Raw genomic sequence first — 20,895 nt, 5'->3', positions numbered from 1 at the left:
GAGGGCCCATGTTAGAAAAATTGAAAATACGACTTTTCTTTTTTTAATATTTTTCCCTAGCCCTAGATGTGGGGTACGGGACATCCCCAATCCGTCCCTAGCCGTCCCCGGGACGTACGGACGTCCCCCACAGCCAGGGAAGCTGTCCCCCCGTTTCGGGGACGTCCCCTCAAAATTCTGACAATTTGGGGACCGGGGGGGGGGGGCCGTCCCCTGGCCGTCCCAAAGTCCCCGAAACGTCCCCGGGACTGGGACGGGGGTTTTCAGGTAGGGGACGCGTCCCCGGGTTTCGTAGTTTTTATTGTCAAACTGCATATATATTATAATAATTATAAAAAAATGCCCAAAGGCTACAAGTTACAACTACAAAATGACAAAACATAGAAAATCTGCTGTTGTGCCTAATCTTCATCTGCTAACATGGCATCAATATTGAAGTATTGAACATGTTATGGCCAATATTTCACAAAAAATCAAAAGCCTGAAGATTATGGGATCCAATGATGAAAAAGGTGCTCATTCACAGAGATGTGGTTTTTGAAAAAGGGAAGAAGTGGACTCTACAATAATTACACTTGGTTTTGAATCTACCTTCTTCTAATGCATGTTCTACCACAGAGCCTTTAGCAGTGGCAACAGAATGCCTCTTTGGACCAAGCAGACCCATCATAATGCTTCAGTAGAGGTTGATGTCTGGTATTACAAAGGCAAAATATCCATTTGCAAACCATGCATTTGATAAGTAAGATAAGATTTGCATGATCTAGAGACATACAGGGAAGCCAAGAGTAATCTGCTTTAGGAAGAAATCATGCAAGACAAGTATCTTTCATGAAGAATCGGACTTGGGAGTTGTCAGCTACTGAAAAGTATGAATGTCATTGGTTGTAGGACCAAGTTCACCTCTGAAGGACAAGATAAGAAGCACAAAGCTCAACTTGTTGCCATCACTCACAAACTAGAGGCATTGACTACAATAAAGTGCTTGCTCCAGTTGAAAACTATGATGAGGGCAACCCATACAGTTGCAGAAGAGCTTATTCATTCATGAAAATTTAAAGGAACAGATATTCATGCAGCAATGTAATGTCCCTTTTTGGGAGGACACTAAATCTTGCCCAATATACTTGTAGAATTATTGCAGGTTATGTAATTTCAGTCTGCTATGGTAATTTGGACAAATTCAATTTAATGTTGTTTCCCTCTTTAAATGCACAAGTGTGCTGTTTATATGTGTGTGTGTGTGTGTGTGTGTTCCTTTCTATTCTATCAGGTCTCATTCTCTATTTAATGATTTAATGTTTCCTCTTCTTTTCCTTTGATGTCTGCTTTATTATTGTTTGCAGATCTGTATGTGTTCTGATCTCATAGATAAATGTTCATATCATTCTTCCAGATTTTATTATAATTCTGATTTAGGTTTGCTCCTAAATCTGCTTTTAATGCTTCAGATATTTTGTTCTATTCCATGGATCCTTCCTTCTCAAATGAAAACTTCACCACTTTATATATTCCAATGTGGGGAGAGGTCACACCTCTTCATCATAGATGCCCTTTGGCAAGAGACGCACCCGTTCACCATTAGCACCCTTTAGAAGAGTGCAACTCTTCATCATTTCTGCACTTTGAAAGGGACACAACCTTTCACAATCAGATCTGCGCTTCTTATTATATCCGTTTTGCACTTCTGATTCCCAAATATTCTCATTATTGTTCTCTATGTCAATGATCTGATTCTGGCTTTGCATGTTTGGCAAGAACGTGAAATGCTTCTTGTCTCTCAATCAGAGTATGCCACATATTTGTTGACCAGATTTAGGATGGAGGACGGAAAAGTTGTCAAAACTCTATGTGATCTCGGTATTAAACTAACAAAGGATACAAAGACATTTTGTGTCTCAAAGAGCTTGTCATGAAGGAGGCTTGTCATCATCATATTCTCTTACTTGTCAATGTATTATCTATGTTGCAATGAATGTGTTGTAAAATCTCCAATTTGACATAAAGGGGTGCTGTCGAAATGTTAATATTGCAGTGTGGATTTAACACACATGTAATAAATTTTAGTGTAATAGTGCAATGTGTCAACATTTAAGTGACAATCAAGGTTGAATGTGCAATAAATGTGTAATATGTTACCCCTTTTTACAACCAAATTTTTTTGCACTTCTCTTTTTCACTATCCAATGATTTAGTAATCGGGCATAATATCAAACAGTTTGTGTGAATGTATTGATTCTCTGTTTGCAGGTTTCAGTGCTGATGGTTTGCATTGATTTTCACAAATCATTCATAAACTTGATTTCATACAGGAATATTAATTAAAGCAGTGATAATTTTTAAACAACAACATCAATGATTACATCAAGAATTGATACCATTAATATCCATTCAACAGACTGCTGACGTTAAGTTTCAGATTACAACAAAAACCAATAAAAAAACTAACCTTGAATGCAGAGTTCAGTCACTTTTTTCTGAACATAATATTCAAACCATATACCTCCCAAAATGCAGCTGTTTGCACTTTCCAGCTAGCAAATCTCTACCAGAACAAAGGGACAGCAACCATGTGCAGGTACAAATATACAACAGCAACACTCAGTAGCAGATATAAATCTGAGTTAAACAGCAGCAAACAAATTGATCAAGAAATGCACATGTCACTCTGAAAATTACATCTAATGTGCTCAGAACTGCACAGCAGAACTTTAGGCTTCCAATACTTGATATTTTCTTTGACAAAGAACTCAACTTCCCTCTAATCTGTGCACCCAGCTACCAAAAGATCAAGGAAGTAATGTCAATGCCAGAATAGGTTACAACATGAGCCATGCTTTTCCAGAATCCCCACGCCATAAATAGATTAAAGACCACAGCTAGGGTTAAACGTCTAGCTAGCAGCGATGTGGTATCAAACCCCAATCTAAAATGACCCACGATTTGCAAGGAACAACCAAGCGGCCAGCAAATATAAAATATCCCTCACACCACCAGCAAAACACTCATACAGCTAGCATAAACCTCAAGTGACTTCATGCCAAGAAAGGGAACAGCAATATCAAATCGCTTCAGGATTGGCATCCAAGATACTTGCAACAGTTGACTGCATATATATCCAAACTTCTGGAAATCTGTCTATGAAATACCAGATATGGCATCCCTATTTCTCCTCCACAAAGATCTGCAATATAACCACCAACCGACAATTTCGTCTCCAACAGAGACCACGCAACTTTGAAACTCAATCCTCGAATGCATGGTGAAATACTGAATGATATTTCCAACAAACATTAGTCAAAGTAGATCTTTCACTACCGAAGCCAATCTTCTCCAAGAGGGATTTCGTCCTCAAGAAGGCTGAGATGAACCAAGTCCAATCTCCAGAACCACACAGGGTTTACTCCAAGTACAATACCCTAATTAGGGATTTGCAATCTTTTAATTTAACTTTATCAACTCCTTATGTCTCCCTATGTTGGCACCCACCTCAAGAAAGTAGCACTTTATTTGATAATTTAAAACCTTATTACTCCCTAGGCGCAAAAATGAAGTCATTTTATTAAATTAATTAATGTAAAGTTAAATATTAATTTTAATATTTTAACGTCATTTAAAATGATGTCTCTAAACACCATAAGTCACCAAGATCATTTAATGCAATCACTGACTATCCCAAAATAGTAACACTGCGAGAACCAACTAAATCTATCAAGTGACAACTAAAGCCCACATGAGCTCATACTAAGGATCAAAGAGAACAAAACCAAAAAATACCAAAAAGATTAGTGTCATACAAGCACTTACTATAAATAGCAGTGTTCTCCGAAGACCAAAGAGAACAAACCCAAAAAAGCCAAGAAAGATTAGCGCAATGCAAGCACTTACGACAAATAGTAGTGTTCTCCAAGAACTAATGAGAACAAACCAAAAAAAACCCAGAAAGATTAGCACCATGCAAACACTCAATATAAATAGCAGCTGCTGTCAAAACCCACTAAAATTGAGAACTAAGCTCACCAAGAACATACCAAAAAAACCCAAAAAGATTAGCACCATGCAAGAACTTGCTATAAATAGCAATTGTTTTCGAAACCCACTTAAACTGAGAAATAAGCTCACCAAGAACATTGGAACATTCCCAGCAAAACTGGAAACCTCCAAGAAACCCTACAAACTAGCCAACGCTTGCAGAATAGGATGGCATAAAAAAGGGGGCATTACAAAATGTAACCGAATGCACTATAAATGAATGACATAAAGGTTAATGTATCAATATTAATCCGTGTGTGTTTTCAGCCTTTTCCTTCAATTACACAGGTCCTGTGTACAATATTATTTCAAACAGTAGATTTCACTTCCAAATTAGTGAGAAAAGACATGTACATTAAAATTTTGACACTTTTTTTATTCATTGTCTAAGTGGCTGATTAACCACCTCTAACACTTAACAAAACCTATCCTCTAGACCCTTTGTTCTAACTCCACATTAACCCAACTCGTTCAGACACACCTTTATTCAATTACAATTTAAAATTAGCAGCTTTGCATGGCATAAGACACTTTACACTAAATAGACTCTAAAATATGGGACACACAAAACACAAAGACATAAAAGGAACTCAAACAAACAGTTGACTTGAACAATTCCATATACGAATAACTACATTGAGTGACATTGAAACCATGCGACTCCATTGGAATATCAACTTGAACAAAAGACCATCCAGAAAGCCTTATCGATTGGGCTATGAGGTTCACAATCTAGTCAGTTGAATCCTAGATGCGAAAAGAGGCATCATCACGTGTCGGATGTAGAAAACCAAAGCATGGAACCCAAATTGTCCTAAGAAATTGCAATTTTGGTGTGCCATCTCCATTTGGACGGGTTAAAACTGAACAAGACAAAATATAGTCACAATGGATTGTGCGATCGTTGCAATCAGAAAAGGCCTATATCCACAACACTGAACTCTTCCACAGGCAGGGTTTATATAAATACTACTCAGAGTCCTTTAATACTTTTCACCTAAATAAAAGGCTCTATTGTTAAGTTAATTGATCAATAAGATTGACTTATGGCACTTGCTTATTTTGGGACTGGATACAGGGTCATGTTGAACATCCTTTCTTTATAGCCAGAAGTTAGGAGGGAACATCCTTTCTTTATAGCCAGAAGTTAGGAGGGTCGTGTTTGACTGGGAAAAAACTCCATGGTGGAGGTCTTCAGCCAGTGAAGTATTGGAACTGTTGATCACCTAGGTACGGCAAGCATAAAGATTGATATCAAAAATGCAGATTTGAACACATAAATTCCCCTTTAATTTTTCCCAAAAAAATTTGAAAAGAACAGAGCAAAATAAAAATGTTGAATGAAAACCTCCACGATTCAAAAATGATGAAAATGAAAAAAATGAATAAATGAAAATCTCAAAAATCAGAAGCCTCATTCAAAGTTGAGACTTACAGTGAGTTTGTCCATGTCATGGGCGCTACGCGGCGGAAGTAAGTGGTCATAGTGACGAGGAATTGATAAAGCGTGGCAGAGCAATGGTTCGAGGCCAACGAATGCAAGTAAGCGGGTGATGAGAATGGAGATGCTCGCTGCATTTTCAATAAATGTTGCCACCGCCTGAAGAACAAGAGCCACCCACTGCCCGCAGGTTTCCCACACCCTGCTCTGCTCTTGTTGCTTTTCATTCTCTTTCTCTCTTTCTCTCTCAATCTCTGTTGTTGCCATTTTCACAAACACTTGTAATTCAGACAATTGTCGAAGTGTGATAGATGCAACGAGGGCAATGCTTACTAGATAATCGGCGCATAAAATTCCTCCCGTTTGTAAAGGTCTGTCGTCAAACTTGACCACGCTTTCAGTGTATTAATATAGAGCGGTTAAGCCACGTTTTCCTCTCTCGTTCCTTCCCTAAAAATAGTCTATAGGGTAGTCAGCTTTGTTATATTATATTGACCTTATGCATTTCAATATGTTTTTATGATTAAGGTAATGATGAGTTTTTTCAAGTTCTTGACCGTTCTTTCAATTTTTTATTTAAATTTTATTGACATAAAAAATTGGGTGCTAGGAATCGTGTGGATTATACAAAATGGCAAAAAACAAAATACACTCGATCAAAGAATTCAACTTCAAATGGATGTACAATGAAAAGGCTTATTTGAAGGTTGAAATCAAGGTAAAAGCTAAAACCTTAATAGCACAGTTGAGGATCGGGTCTCACTTGATCTTAGATGTGAAATGGTAGATGGATAACTCTCAAGGAAGAGCAGGAAGAAAGAACTTATATCTTTTGTAGTAAAAGAGCAGTTGAAACCAAATGGCATTTTGTAATATCAAAAATCCCTCCCTTTGCGATTTAATGTGGCAAATGGCGCCTTCCTCCATGTCATCGGAGGTCGAGCATCGCCACCCTTGTCCTTTTGTCCACTCAAATCACCCAGTCAACTCCAAGCAGGTATTTCGCCAACTCTACCAACCTGTCACCTTCAGGGACTAGGGTGCAGCGGGAAGACTTTCCTGTGGCGTGCTAGTGTCCCACGAATCTAATAGTTCATAGGTGGCTATTTGACTGTTACGTCTGCGCCTAGAAGGAATCGTAACACCCTTGCATTTGCCCACCGACGTCGGTTTTTCGTCCAGGGCCTATATCTCCCCAATTTGAAGGCATTTCGAGGATCTTTTGGTATTATTGAAATCACTCTTTGCAGGTTGGAGCTTTCGGCGATTTCTTGGACAACATTTTTAGCTTCCTATACCAAGACCACCATTGTTGTAGCTCTCCAAAACAATTTACAGCATCATCTCCACAAGCACTTTGGAAAGGGGAGTTTACTTATTCTCTTTCCCATTTTTACTTTGCGTCTCTCTCTATTTATCGTTACTTTTTAATTATCTTTATCATCTCTTTTCCCTATGGCTTTCCATTTGGATTGTCTACGGAGGTGGAAACACCAAAACGAGGGTCTAACTTAGGCAGACTCCAAAACACAACCCCCAACATTTTCCTTCTTGTTTGTGTGTAGATTTTTGTTCATGGACGAATCAATACTTCGCAGGAGGCTTCAATCGTGGACCAGTTGCGAGACTTTCTCATCTCATTCACTTTGCTTTGCTTTAGCTATTTCATATTTTGTATCTATTAATTTAGTTTTGTTGCTTTCTATACCTTAATTATATTTCAGTCGCATTTAGAGCTTTTTGTATGGTTTTTGTACTTCGTCTGTACAGGACGATAGCACGCCATGTTGGGGTCCCAAATTTGTGCACTCATTCCGAGGACAGAGGCTCAGTAGAGTCATACGGAAGTCCTCCCTGTAGATTATTAGTTTAGTTTGATCACTTTCATCCCTTGACTCATCTTAGTGCCAGTTAGAGTGAGGTATCAGATGGTGAGTTTATTCTTTAGGATTCATCATCCTTGAGGTAACAAATTTCCTCCATTGCATTTTAGTGAACCCGACGTGAACGATTGTTTTTTTCACATTATGCATTTATCATTGAAGTGTATTTCATAAATCTACAAAATCTAATTTTAAAAAAAAGAGAGAGAGAAAAAAAAAAAAAAAAAACATAATTTGCATCGTTGTTCTAGCATTCATATTACCTTCTTCATCTTTCTGAATATCAAACTTTAGACAAGATCCTTCATGTCCCTGTAGTGTAGTCTTAGCATCGGAAGACTCATCTATGAGTTTTACAACCCAGACTGCTATGAGAGTTGTAGTCAGGAGATCATCCAGGTAGAGCTTTCTTCCTAACCATTATAGTCCTCCTTTGTCCAGCACGATGTTTAACTGTCAACTTCCTAATCCAAATGATTTATTGGCTTATCATCCCCTTAAGTCCATTTTGATAGGGGGCCTCTCTCCACCTGGTTCGCAATCCAACTCTCAGACTAATTCTCTGAGAAATTCCACTCTATCTTCCCCTCTTGCTATTGATCACGACTCTACTCTCACTGTTGATTTTGAACAAATTGACATGCTTGAGTAGAATCTAAGAGACTTTGAAGGTTTCCTAAATTGGGAGAATGTCCTCCCCCAGGCTGGAAATGTTGTCAACACTTTGAGAGACATGTTGATCTAAGACAAGAGAGGCCTGGAGATGTTGAGGGCATTATCTATGATTTTTAGGAATCGTGTACCTTTGGCTGATGCTCCTCCTTAGGATGGTCAATCCATTACCTATGGACCTCAGAGTGTCGTTATGCATTGTTCGACAATTCACTTGGTTGATCTCGGGCCTATGATTATTCCTAGTATCACTGCTTCATTTATCCCCATGGGCTATACGGTATGTTTAGTGGCTCGACCTTTGCCTCCACTACAACTCATATGTCTATGATTACCACTAACACTACATCTGTCGGTGGCACTGATCCTTCTGAAGGTTCTGGTGGAGGTGGTGGCAGATCTAGCCCACTTTCACCTCCTCTTCCTAGCAATCCAATCTTGAACACTATCTTACAAAACATGGGGCAGTTGCAATTGCAAGTCATGAACTTGGCTTCCGCCTCTAGTCAACCATTCATGCCTGCATATTAGAGGAAGAGTCCCCTCAACATCACCATCCTGAACACTATCCTTCCTACCGCCACTAAGTCATTGAACTCGATAGGTTTAATGGTGATGGGGACCCTAATGTGCACATTGATTCTTTCATGACCATGTGCAGCGACTATCATAGCCTGGACTTTATGTTGCTTAAACTATTCTCATGGTCCCTTAAGGGTATCGTGTTAGAATGGTATAACTCTTTGCCAGATCATTCTATTTGGACCTTGATCAACTCAAGGACCTTTTCCTCAAACAGTGTCAAGCTAACATTGGTAGCAGGCTCACCATCGCTGACCTCATTCGTTTCAAGTAGAAGCCCAATGAGAAGATCACACATTTCATCTCAAGGTATCAGTCGATCTCCACTAGAATCCCCTTTGCCTTGCCAAATAGCGATCTGCAGAGGATGTTTATCGACAATCTGCAGCCAACATTAAGGGAGAATTTATCTCTCAATCGATATCAAAACTTTGCTAACATGTGTTTTGCGCTTACAAGCTACCAACACGCCATGTCGCAGTTCAGAGATTCTACTTTGAACCCTCGCGATGGGTCCTTTGTAGGCACGTCTACGGAAGGGTCTGGGAAGAATAAGGCAGTAGATAATGTCATGGTTGTCCCTCCAACAACTACTGGACAAGGCTCGCATCAAAATAGGGTCTTCACAAAATTGAATGACTCTTATTCGAGCATAATGCAATGATTGTTGAAAGACAATCTAATCACCCTTCCTGAGATTAGACCGTTGTCCAATAGCCAACCCTATTCACGTTGGTACGATGGATCCAAATTATGTCATTACCATCATGTGTTTGGCCATGACACGAAGCAATATTATCGTCTTCGACACATTGTCTAGGACCACATCGACAGTGGTGCAATCAAAGTTGATGCACAGAAACACAAGGCGAACAAGGTTGTTGACAAGACCAACAATAACTTGCAAATCTATACCAACCTCTTTCCTCTGCATTCAACAAATCTTCTCTGCATCGGATCCTTCTTCAGATAATGGTCCATTCGTGAACATGGCCACCATCACTCCCGTTTGCTCACCTCTTAGCCAAAAGGGCAAGGTGTCTGACGCATCTTTATCATTCACCCCTCTGGATGCCCCGTATTGTGGAGAACCTACTCCTCTATACATCCCTGCCAAGTTGAATGGGAAAACTGTCACAAGTGTGATGGTTGACCCAACCTGCAGAGTAGATGTCATTATAGAGGAGACTCTATTCGTAAACGGTTGGCATAGGCCCACACACAATGAGTGTCAAGCGACCCTGAGGACACATGATGGGTTTTCTATCCCTCCTTTGGGTAGTATCACCTTAATAGCCCTTGTAGGGCCTAAGGCTGTATCTTCCACATTTGTGATCATTCTTGAGTCAAACCTATTTCGAGTTAAGCTAGGCATTCCCTGGTTGATTACCATGGAGGTGGTCCCTTCATTCATTCATAAATGTATCAAGTTTCCCCATGAGGGTTTGATGCATGTCATCTAGGACACTGGATATCGACCCTTAGTAGCTCGTGGAGATTTTTTGTTAGATCACTTTTGGCCTACTCTAGTGGGGCCCATACTTCCCCATGGTGACTTGATGTACCGTGCATACTATCAATATAAGACGGGGGAGTCGACTCCTAAATCAACGCAACGTAGTTTTTTGTTGCCTCTCCCTACATCGACCTTTGCTCCATCTATCCTGGTCTTAGAGTAGGTGGTACCGCATGTCCCCTCATCATCGAGGGTTGAGGCTAATCCTGTTCCTTGGAATAGACCTCTGCATCCGCCTAGGACTACATAGCCTTTGGAGTGGTGTCTTCTATTCCTATGATTACACCTAGTGCGGACAAGGGAAAGACACCTATGTTGTCAAAGTCTATGGCCCGCTCTCCCTTTGAGCTTCCGATCATGGTCGATATCCCTCGACGCTTTGGATATGAGAGAGAGAGGCATTCTTCCCATGTGTGTTTGTCACTGCTTTCTCCTGCTTCACAACCTGCATCAGCATCCTCGATTACTCCCACTGCTCCTCGAACGAAGTGAGGTAGGGCAGCTATTGCTATGAATGTAGTACCAATATTAGATGCACCTCCTATTTCATCAATCGGGCCTAATCCTCTAGAGCCCCGATCGGTGGTCCTCATCTCCATCATAATCAGTGTGCATGTGAGCATAAATGCTTTTAATGGGCCATGGCTCGACAACGTGATGTCACTCTGTAGTCTGTTGGGGCCTCTTAGGCACCCGATCTTGTTGTCTCGGAGCCTGTTTCTTTAGATGTTCTCATCTCTGCAACCTCTTTGGTTTTGCTTCATGTTGCTTCGGGGCTCGTTGATGAATCTCCCCCTAAACTGGTGCAAATATTCGTTGCTCCTTTTCTAAAGCCGCCCCTCATCACTTCTTTGTCGAACATGCCTCTATTGTGTCGACCCATTGATATGTTGCACACACAGGTTGTGTCTAGCACAACTCTATTTGATCCTCATGTCTCGCAACTATTCCAGCATCAGATCTTTCCTAGAGTCCTTCAGCCTGCTCCGGTTGATAGGAGACCTACTTCTCTTGTCTAACCTAAATGCAAGCTTGAACAAGGCCTCATTCTAGAGTTTCGAAGATAGAAATCCTCGTAGGTATATTCCTCACCCTCTTCTATGCCTATTTCAATGCCCGTTGGTTTGCTTGTTTCTGTGTGTGTGATTGAGAAGGCCCTGCCTTCTCCTGAGTTTGTCACTGCCCCTCTTCCAAAAGTTGGCAGTCCTGTTGTGATTTCATCTTTTTCGAGTGATTCACATGCTTCCTCTACAAAGGCTTGCATGGTTGACTCCTTGGAGGACATCTTGGCCTTGTCTACGATCTCCACGTGATTGTTGACCCTTACCTCCTTCGAGCCTGTGGATGCTGATGTTGCTGCTACTTCGTCCCTTGCCCTCATTGTTGGTGAGGCGTTCGATGAAGCTTTTGTTGATGTCCTTCTCTGAGATCATCCTCCTTTTCCCTATGATATAGATTGGGAGGACGATGATTTCCTACGGGATGACCTTTAGGGTGTTTATCTCTTCCCTCCATTTTTTTTTTGTGTGTGTGTACTTGACTGTGTTCCCCCGTACTTGCTTTAAATATGTGTTCCCTCTTGGAGGACCCAAGTTACTCTGTAGGTACTTGGATACGAGAGGTTGACTGTCTTTATCTATTGTGCTCTCCCAAAGGACCCGAGTTACTCCGTAGGTGCTCGGATATGGAAGATTTTATGTCGTATATCTTCTTCTATTTGTTTCTCTACTTCCTCTATTTGTCGTATCTTTCTTTTTTGCTATTTGAGGACGATGCAAAGTGTTGGGGGTATCTTTACCCTTCTTCCATGTTGACCCAAATATTTATTTTATCTTTGTCTTCATGTTCTCCTCTTCAGATACGAGAACTTTGGCGCTATCACGATATACCCATCTTGCAATTATATTGGATATCTATTCTCACTGCTATGGGTTATGATGCCAAACTATCGGATCCCCTTGTCCTATTGCCTTTCCTTTTTAATGTTGTGGATATCATTGTGTCACTAGTTAATGGTGACATTCCACAAAAACATCTCGCTATGTTGACATGCCACAACTGCTCTTCTCCTTAGAATGACATGCCTTTCATGCATACCATTCTAAGGGGGGGCATCATATCTGCATAATTTACCTTTGTCATTTATTCTTTTGCATTAGCATTTCTTGTTGATCTTTTTCTTTTCCATGTTTGCCTAGGTGGGGACCAAACCACTTAATCTTTTTCAGCTCTTGCTTGCCTAGGTGGAGGCCAAACCACTTGATCCTTTTTGCCTAGATGGGGGCCAAACCATTTGATCTATCTCTTTTGTTTGTCTTGGTAGGGGCCAATCTACTACTTACCAAATCTATCTTTGATCACCCAATCGCATGGCTATCTAGTGTATCGCTACCCATGCCGACAAAAATCTATCTATCTTATCGCCCTATCATATGGTCATCCATATTGGCATATATCTCGCCCTATCATATGGTTATCCATACCGACATGTCTCATCACCCTATCGTATGGCTATCTAGCATAATATGCTTTGCTATCCATACCCGTGCATCTTATATCACATCAGTCGTTTATCTTGTACCTTTTTCATAACTAGGGGCTTTCCTCCAAAGCGAGGCTCGTTTCTGTTATGCTATCCTACCAATCTTAAATCTATCCTTTATCTCACCATCCAATATGCTAGACTATAACTAGCATGTTTGTGATGTATCAATTAATAAATAATTATTCCAAATCTAAGCTTCATCTCACTAGGGGCAACCTCGTCTAATCAACAAAAATCTGCCTCCCTACTGTGACTCTCTATCTTTCTCTACTTTAGCTTCACATCTCTTGACAAAGACATGCTCGCTAAAGTGGGGGCAAAATGTAAAAAATATCTCCCTTTGAGATTCAACCCAACAAATGATGCCTTCCTCCATGTCATTGGAGGCCAGGCATCGCCACCCTTGTCCTTTTGTCCACTCGGATCACCCAGTCAGCTCCAAGTAGGTATTTTGCCAACTCCGCCAACCTATCACCTTCAGGGACTAGGGCGTGGCGCAGAGACATCCGCACAACACGTAAGCATCCCGCAAATTTGACAGTTTGCAGGTGACTGTTTGAGCATTACGCCTGTGCCTAGAAGGAATCGTAACGCCCCTGCATGCACCCACTGACGTCAATTTTTCATCCAGGGCCTATATCTCCCCAATTTGAAGGCATTTTGGGGATCTTTTGGCATTTTTGAAATCACTCTTTGCAGGTTGGAGCTTTCGGTGATTTCTTGGACAACATTTATAGCTTCCTATACCAAGACCACCATTGTTGTAGCTCTCCAAAATAGTTTACAACATCATCTTCGCGAGCACTTTGGAAAGGGGAGATTACTTATTCTCTTTCCCATTTTTACTTTTCATATCTCTATATTTATTGTTACTTTACAATTATCTTTATCATCTCTTTTCCTTGTGTCTTTCCATTTGGGTTGTCTGTGGAGGTTGAAACACCAATACGAGGTCTAACTTAGGCAGACTCCAAAACACAATCCCCAACATTTTCCTTCTCGCTTCTGTGTAGATTTTTGTTTGTGGACGAATCAATACTTCACGAGAGGCTTTAATCGTGGACCGGTTGTGAGACTTTCTCATCTCATTCACTTTGCTTTATCTATTTCATATTTTGTATCTGTTAATTTAGTTTTGTTGCTTTTTGTACCTTAATTATATTTCAATCGCATTTGGAGCTTTCTGTATGGTTTTTGTACTTCGTTCGTACAGGACGATAGTGCATCATGCTGGGGTCCCAGATCTGCGCACTCATCCTGGGGACAGAGGCTCAATAGAGCCATACGAAAGTCCTCCCTACAGTTTATTAGTTTAGTTTGATAACTTTCATCCCCTGGCTCATCTTAGTGCCAGTTAGAGTGAGGTATTGGAGGGTGAGTTTGTTCTCTAGGATTCATCATCCTCGAGGTAACAAATTTCCTTTGTTACACATTTCATCATAGAGTGTTCAGTTTATAAGGATATTCATAAGCAGTTTGAAAACAATTCAAAGATGGATTATCTTAGCAAGTTGTTTCAGGAGCCCAAACATAACAAAACTGCAAATTTCTTGATCAAGATACATAACAAAAGATAGAGAGAAATCTAAAATAGTGATAAATTCTAGAACTCTTGTCTCATGGATGTTATTAAAGTTCCTTAATTCATTCATTTATTCATTAAATAGACTATATCAAGAACCAAGTTTCAAGATATTTACATATTTGTCTTGATGTTCTTATTCCAAAATGAAGTTCTTTTTATTCCACTATTCAAAGTGCAAAAAAAGAAAATTTTCTTCCTAAGTTTTTTTGACCTCTTCCATTGCCATGTTTCACATTGGAGTCAATGAGGGCTCATTCTTAATTGGAGAATAAGAAGTTTGGCTCTCCACATAATATTAACTCCTATATACACTATTTATGATGATCATATGTGTGATTGAACACCTCAATATATATATTTTGTATTCCTCCCTATCATTTTACCCCATGTATGCTTGCGAAATTTATCTGTAACAAAAGCCTCTATCTCTTTGTTGTTTGTGGGGCAAGCATTCGAGTAGATATTCCATTTATTCATCCATTTGTTGCTTTGATTCTTTCAATTCCTATTCCCTTTTCTAAAGATATCATCAAGAACAACATTAGGCCATCTACCTATTTTCATTTGTTCAATTCTCTTTAAATATTTTTTAATTATTGTAATTAAAAATTAATAAAAAATAGGGTTGTAGTGGTGAAAATTGTATCTTTTTATGTTATTTTTTTGGTTTCTTTTAATTAGTGTCATAAATATAATTTTATATTATGCTTTTTAGTTTTTTATTATGAGATGTGTACTATATTTATTAGTTAAAACATTAAGTTGTTAGAATAATTGATTTGTCAATACTAAAAATAATAGCATGAAATTGTCGAATGACTTTAAGTTTTGCTTCTAAATGGTGTTTACAAGTTTAAAAGAAATAGTCCAATTTAAATTTCAAACTTTTGCTTGTAAACGATGTTTAGAAGATAAAATGAAACAATCTATCTCAACAAAAAAATAAAAGTATGTTATAAATGTTAATCAAAGAGAAATAATGTCAAATGAGAATTAAAGCTCTAAATATGGTTCAATTAATTATTACAATTGAACATAAATACACTTAACTTAAATTTGACTAAAGACCTTTGAATTTACACAAATGCAACAATTCTTAAGCTACAAAACATATAGATACAAGGTATGCAATGCATCAAATTCCTGCCAATAATTAGAGAGGAAAGTAGAGATGTGTAGATGGAGAGAGAGAGAGAGAGAGAGAGAGAGAGAGAGAGAGAGAGAGAGAGAGAGAGAGAGAGAGAGAGAGAGAGAGAGAGAGAGAGAGAGAGAGAGAGAGAGAGAGAGAGAGAGGGGTCCATACGTGATAACAATATTAAAAAATTAAATAGTAGGATAAATACACTTACCTTTGGGCATAAATGAAAAGACACTACTAATTTCAAGCTAGAATCATTTGCAAGAATACAATTGATGGTCTCCATTTGGAGGATAACACAAGCTCTATGCAATCTCAAAATTTGTTTTGGTTCATATTTGAATCTCTTGGGTTTGAACTCACCAATAGTATAGTTAGTATATATATATATATATATATACAGAGAGAGAGAGAGAGAGAGAGAGAGAGAGAGAGAGAGAGAGAGAGAGAGAGAGAGAGAGAGAGAGAGAGAGAGAGAGAGAGAGAGAGGTTGTAATGTTGCTTTTGCTAGTTTTTTTAATGAGAAATAAGATAAACCTAATGGACAAGACCTTCCAAGTACTAGTGTTGTCATTGCAACATTATCGATATTGCTTTATTCATATTCTACTAAACTAGTAATTTGATGGTTGTTTGTCTTGTGGGATCACATGTTCATTGTATTGTAAGAATTTCCATTTTCTAAGTCATATTTATTTTGTTCCCAATTTTACCAACTTTAATATGTAATTCCATACTAAGATATTTTATTTATCAGCTTACATTTTAAATTGTCATCATTACTTATCAATTTTGCCATTATATCTCTAGACACAAGAAAAAAAATTAATTTAATTTCTTATCAACCATTATTTTTCTCCCATACATATAAACATTAATAAATATACACTATTACTTTTTATTACATTTTCCCAATTAAAATTGTAAAACATAAGATTTAAAAGTAAAAAAAATCAAATCCATTTATAATTATTACATTTGAACAAATTTAAATAAAAAATCTAATATTCATTTAATTTTATAATACTCTCACATCAATGCTTAAAAATTCAAAATTCAAAATAATTTAATATAATATTAAAAAACTAATTGAAAATCATGTCCAAATACTAAAATTAAAGATGAAATTTGAAAATTATATATAATATTTTTTTAATGTTAAAATACTAATTTTCTCTATCTATATAATTGTCCAAAGCAAAAAGAATTATATATATTATATATTGTATATCTATATAATTGTTCTAGAGGTACTAATTTTTTCTATCTATATAATTCTAATTATCGAGAGTATTCCACAAGTTCGTAATCATTAGTTGAAAATAAAAACTATTCTTTGTATTCCTTAATAGGTATGAACCGGATTGAAATGAGGGCTACCACAATAAGTGTTTAATTTGATTTCATATAAAATGGGAAATGTTTGTACCAAGTTCCCCAAACCCAAACCCAAACCCCTCCAATATATTAGAGGGATGCTGTCATTCAGAATAGTTGGCAGCAACATCATAGCAGTTAAGAAATTTCATAAATGTAATATACAAAACGTACGATTAAGTAGCATATATAATATAATATTATTTATAAATAAATTGTTTATTAAACAAGTGTCATCTAAAAAATAATGATTAATGAGAATAACTATAATAGTAATAAATGTCTTCTATGTATAATAATTTTTATTTTTTTAGAAAATTAAATTTTTTACTCACACAAATCAATAAAAATACAAAAAATTGATATTTTTTAATCATATAAAATAAAAATTAAATTTAAACTATAGAATGTTTTATAAAATTGTTAATTCTTTACAATCATTGGTTAAATTAATTGAAAAAAAAGCAATGAATGCAAAATATCCTAAAATAGTGTTTTTGAAAACTACTCATTATCTTTTATTAAATATTATTTTTCTAATTTGTTAATTTTTTTTAAATTGACTTCAATATAATTACGATAAAATTAAAATTGATAATTTATTCTCATCTTCAACATAATTTATTAAAATTTCTTCCCATATAACATACAAAAAATTGCATTTTGTAATGTTGTCATAATCTTTTAAATAGAAAATGATCATTATTAAATGAGACAACAAATACAATTAAAAGTGATGAAAATAGTTGATAATGGCATAATATGATGGTTAAATCATGAGGTCTATTTGTTTGTGGCCTCACAAATTTATAGCTATAGTCATCCACAAAGTTTTTGTTTTTTTTAAGTGATAAAAATAACTAGCTACACTATTGATTTTCTATAGTCAAAATAAATAGTGTTAAAAGAAATACATCGATAGTAGAATTAATTATTAACCCACAAACTTACACCAAACCAATAAGAATGTTCACAATCATTATCCAATAGAATGATAGATAGAGTAATTTAGCTATTTTAAAATGAACTTAAGAAAAAATACACATTAGAAAATTTGGTCAAATTATTTTAGTTTTACTCACATTGGCTCATTTGTGACCAGTTGTTAGTATGTGGCAATTGATCATGTTGTTAGACTTAAATTTTGGCTCGTGAAATATCATCAGATTGTAATTTTCTCTTCATTGGATAATAAAAAGAAAGTAGACAGTTGTTTAATATTGTCTATATTGCTATGGTCTACCTAAACTCTAACACCAACTAATAAGTGTAAGTGAGATTTGTTTACGTGAATTATTATAGTAATTATATTTGGATTTCATTTCATATATTGATCTTAATTCTTAAATATATTTTTCATCACTCTATTATAAATTTATAAGTGTAGAATTGACCCAAGCTACTTCCATAATTGTAAGTCTAAAGCTTAAAATTATAAAAATTAAATTCAAAACAAATCCTCTTGGCCACCTCCTATTAGTCATTGTGATCCAACTTAGTGCAATTTGTGTTTATTTATGTGCTTGGTTCAATTTAAGGATATTCATTCATTCATTTTGATACATCTAGAATTCATTTTGCAAAAATAAATCTAGAAGCATTGTCAAAGAATCACATGAGCACATGTCATCATAGGTCCATTACATGTTCATTTGTTATCTTTGATATTTCACTTAAAGTTGTAAAGTCAATTTGTTAAGGTTTGATTGAGGATAAATTAACACCCATAATTTGATAAATTTCCCAAATGCATTTTTAAACAGTGTCTATCCTTAAGAATATTCAAACACCAAAATTAAAATAAATAAGTTCCAACCTATATAATCATACCATATCATATAAATTCATGATTGGCTCAATTTTACACACATAGAGATCACCTTCTACACTCATGAAAGTGAAGCTAGAAAGTGTGTAATAAAATTCATAGATTAGCAATAGATTATAAAAAAAAACATAACCTTGGCAAATGGTTCCTTGATACCTAGACAAATATATTTGCCTTAAAAACATACATAAGTACCCATGCATTTAATTTATTCAAACTTCATGTTTATTTAAGATTTTTTTTAATTTTTTTTAATTATCAATCATAGCTCTTAACTCCAAGCTAATTGTTGCTAATTGGTTACACGTATTTAATTAGTATAGATTGTTTATGTGAGTTTGATTTTCTCTTATATAAAATGATGAACTCAACTTCCCTACACCCCTGGGGTTTTGTCCTTAGGGTTTCTCCTTCTTTCCTTTAGGGTTTCTGAAGCAGTCACCGGTGACAAGGGACCTCAAAGAGATCAATCTAGACTGGTCAACAAGAGTAAACACAATGGAAACACAAAGACATGATGGAGGCAATGCAGAACAACTTGTTTTATTGCATGAAGATTGATTACAACCAACCGACAACAACTGGGTTACAACATACCAGCTCATAGGCCTGGTAGAACATACATAATAGGTCACAACTGGGACCTTGAATCTTGAGATCTATCTTCTACACATAGTCTAGCTACTTGATTATCTGATTGCTTACATTCTAATGCACAATTATAATTATATATATCGATCCAAAGGATCTAGTTGATTGACCACATGCCAAGGAACATCGGAATCAATGCCCAAGGCTCCACAAGCTTCGTAAGGGGTTCTGGTAGATCACCAAAATAGGTCCATGCAACCGATAACAAGAACTGCCAACCGGTAATAGAAAACTATCAAGGAAACCGATAGCGATATCTTGTTGGAAAATGATCCAAATGCGATGCAGTCTGAAAACAAGAAAGATGATCAAGTCTTCAAGTAGAATCCAACTCCACAGGATCCGGTGAGCCAAATCGAGACACACAAAAAGGAAAATTGAGACAACAAATAGAAAGCAAAATATAAAGCAAAATGTTTTTGGTTGATGCAAGATTGCTATGAACCGGGGATGTTCCCGCATCAGACATCCGGGGTTATTGAAAAAGTGAGCCTCTCAATTTGCTAGGGTTAGAGGGAAACCAAGGCGGTCTACCTCTGCCTAAGAAATCCAAGATGAATCTTCAACTGGTTTGTCCTTCCGCTTCACAAGATATTCCTTATACTGATTGCTCTGGGTACTACGTCCAATCCTACTATCCAAAATCTCTTCAATCTGATCCAGTTCCTTTTGGGGCAACTGTTTCTCCAAGTCTGCAACATTGTCCTCACTGAATTATGGTTCATGATACTCATGAAGATCTGCAATGTTAAACACGAGTGAAATACTTAGACTATTCGGTATCTCCACTTCATATGCATTTCCAGAACTGAACTTCCTCAAAATCCTGCAAGGTCCAAACTTCTTCATCTGCAACTTGTTATAAGTTCCAACCAGGAATCTCTCTTTTCTTAGATATACCATCACTTCATCACCAACTTCAAATTCCTTATGTCTCCTCTTCTCATCTTCCTTCTCCTTATATTTGTTGTTCATGTCTTCCAAATGCTGCTTAACCTAAATATGCAATGCTGCCATGTGATCTACAAAGTCTTCTGCTTTTGAACTTCTCTGATCTTCTCTGTTAATGTCTCTCAATTCTGATATACCTCTAGGATGCACTTCGATAACAATCTCAAAAGGTGTTCTTCCGGTACTTCTATTCACTGAATTGTTGTAGGCAAATTCTGCTTGTGCAAGGATCAAATCTCAACTTTCGATTTTATCTCCCACTAAACATATCAACAAGTTTCCCATACTTCGGTTAACAACTTATGTCTATCCATCAGTCTATGAATGAAAAGTAGAATTGAACTTCAAATCTGTCTTCATCTTCTTCCAAAGTGTTCTCCAAAAATAGCCAACAAACTTAGTCTCTCTGTCTGAAACTATGCTCTTAGGTAATCCATGCAATCTCACCACTTCCTTGAAAAATAGGTCTGCTACATGCAATGCATCTATTGTATTCTTACAAGGTATGAAATGAGACATCTTCGAGAATCTAGCCACTACCACAAAAATAGAATCATTCCCTCTCGGTGTCTTAGGCAATCCAAGTACAAAGTCCATGCTTATATCCTCCCAAGGTCTTACCGGTATTGTCAAAGGTTTATACAGTCCCACATTCTGACTACTACCCTTTGCAACTTGGAAAACTCTACAACTC

At 37.1% G+C, this 20,895-nt stretch overlaps 1 protein-coding gene across 2 annotated transcripts in view; it reads right to left on the bottom strand.

Moving 5' to 3' along the window:
• Nucleotides 1–5,892, bottom strand: part of LOC131049847 (uncharacterized) — a 130,830-nt gene extending 124,938 nt beyond the window's left edge. The window contains exon 1 of one of the 2 annotated variants that reach the window (XM_057983940.2): nucleotides 5,468–5,892. In XM_057983940.2, the coding sequence (XP_057839923.1) occupies nucleotides 5,468–5,740 (273 nt within the window). In that variant the 5' untranslated portion in view covers nucleotides 5,741–5,892. The remainder of the gene's footprint in view (nucleotides 1–5,467) is intronic. The other variant, XM_057983933.2, reaches the window with a different exon arrangement.
• Nucleotides 5,893–20,895: the final 15,003 nt, after the last annotated feature.

Source organism: Cryptomeria japonica, chromosome 5 (genome assembly GCF_030272615.1).
Source record: "Cryptomeria japonica chromosome 5, Sugi_1.0, whole genome shotgun sequence".
NCBI lineage: Eukaryota > Viridiplantae > Streptophyta > Pinopsida > Cupressales > Cupressaceae > Cryptomeria > Cryptomeria japonica.
This window is presented reverse-complemented; position numbering and strand designations above follow the sequence as displayed.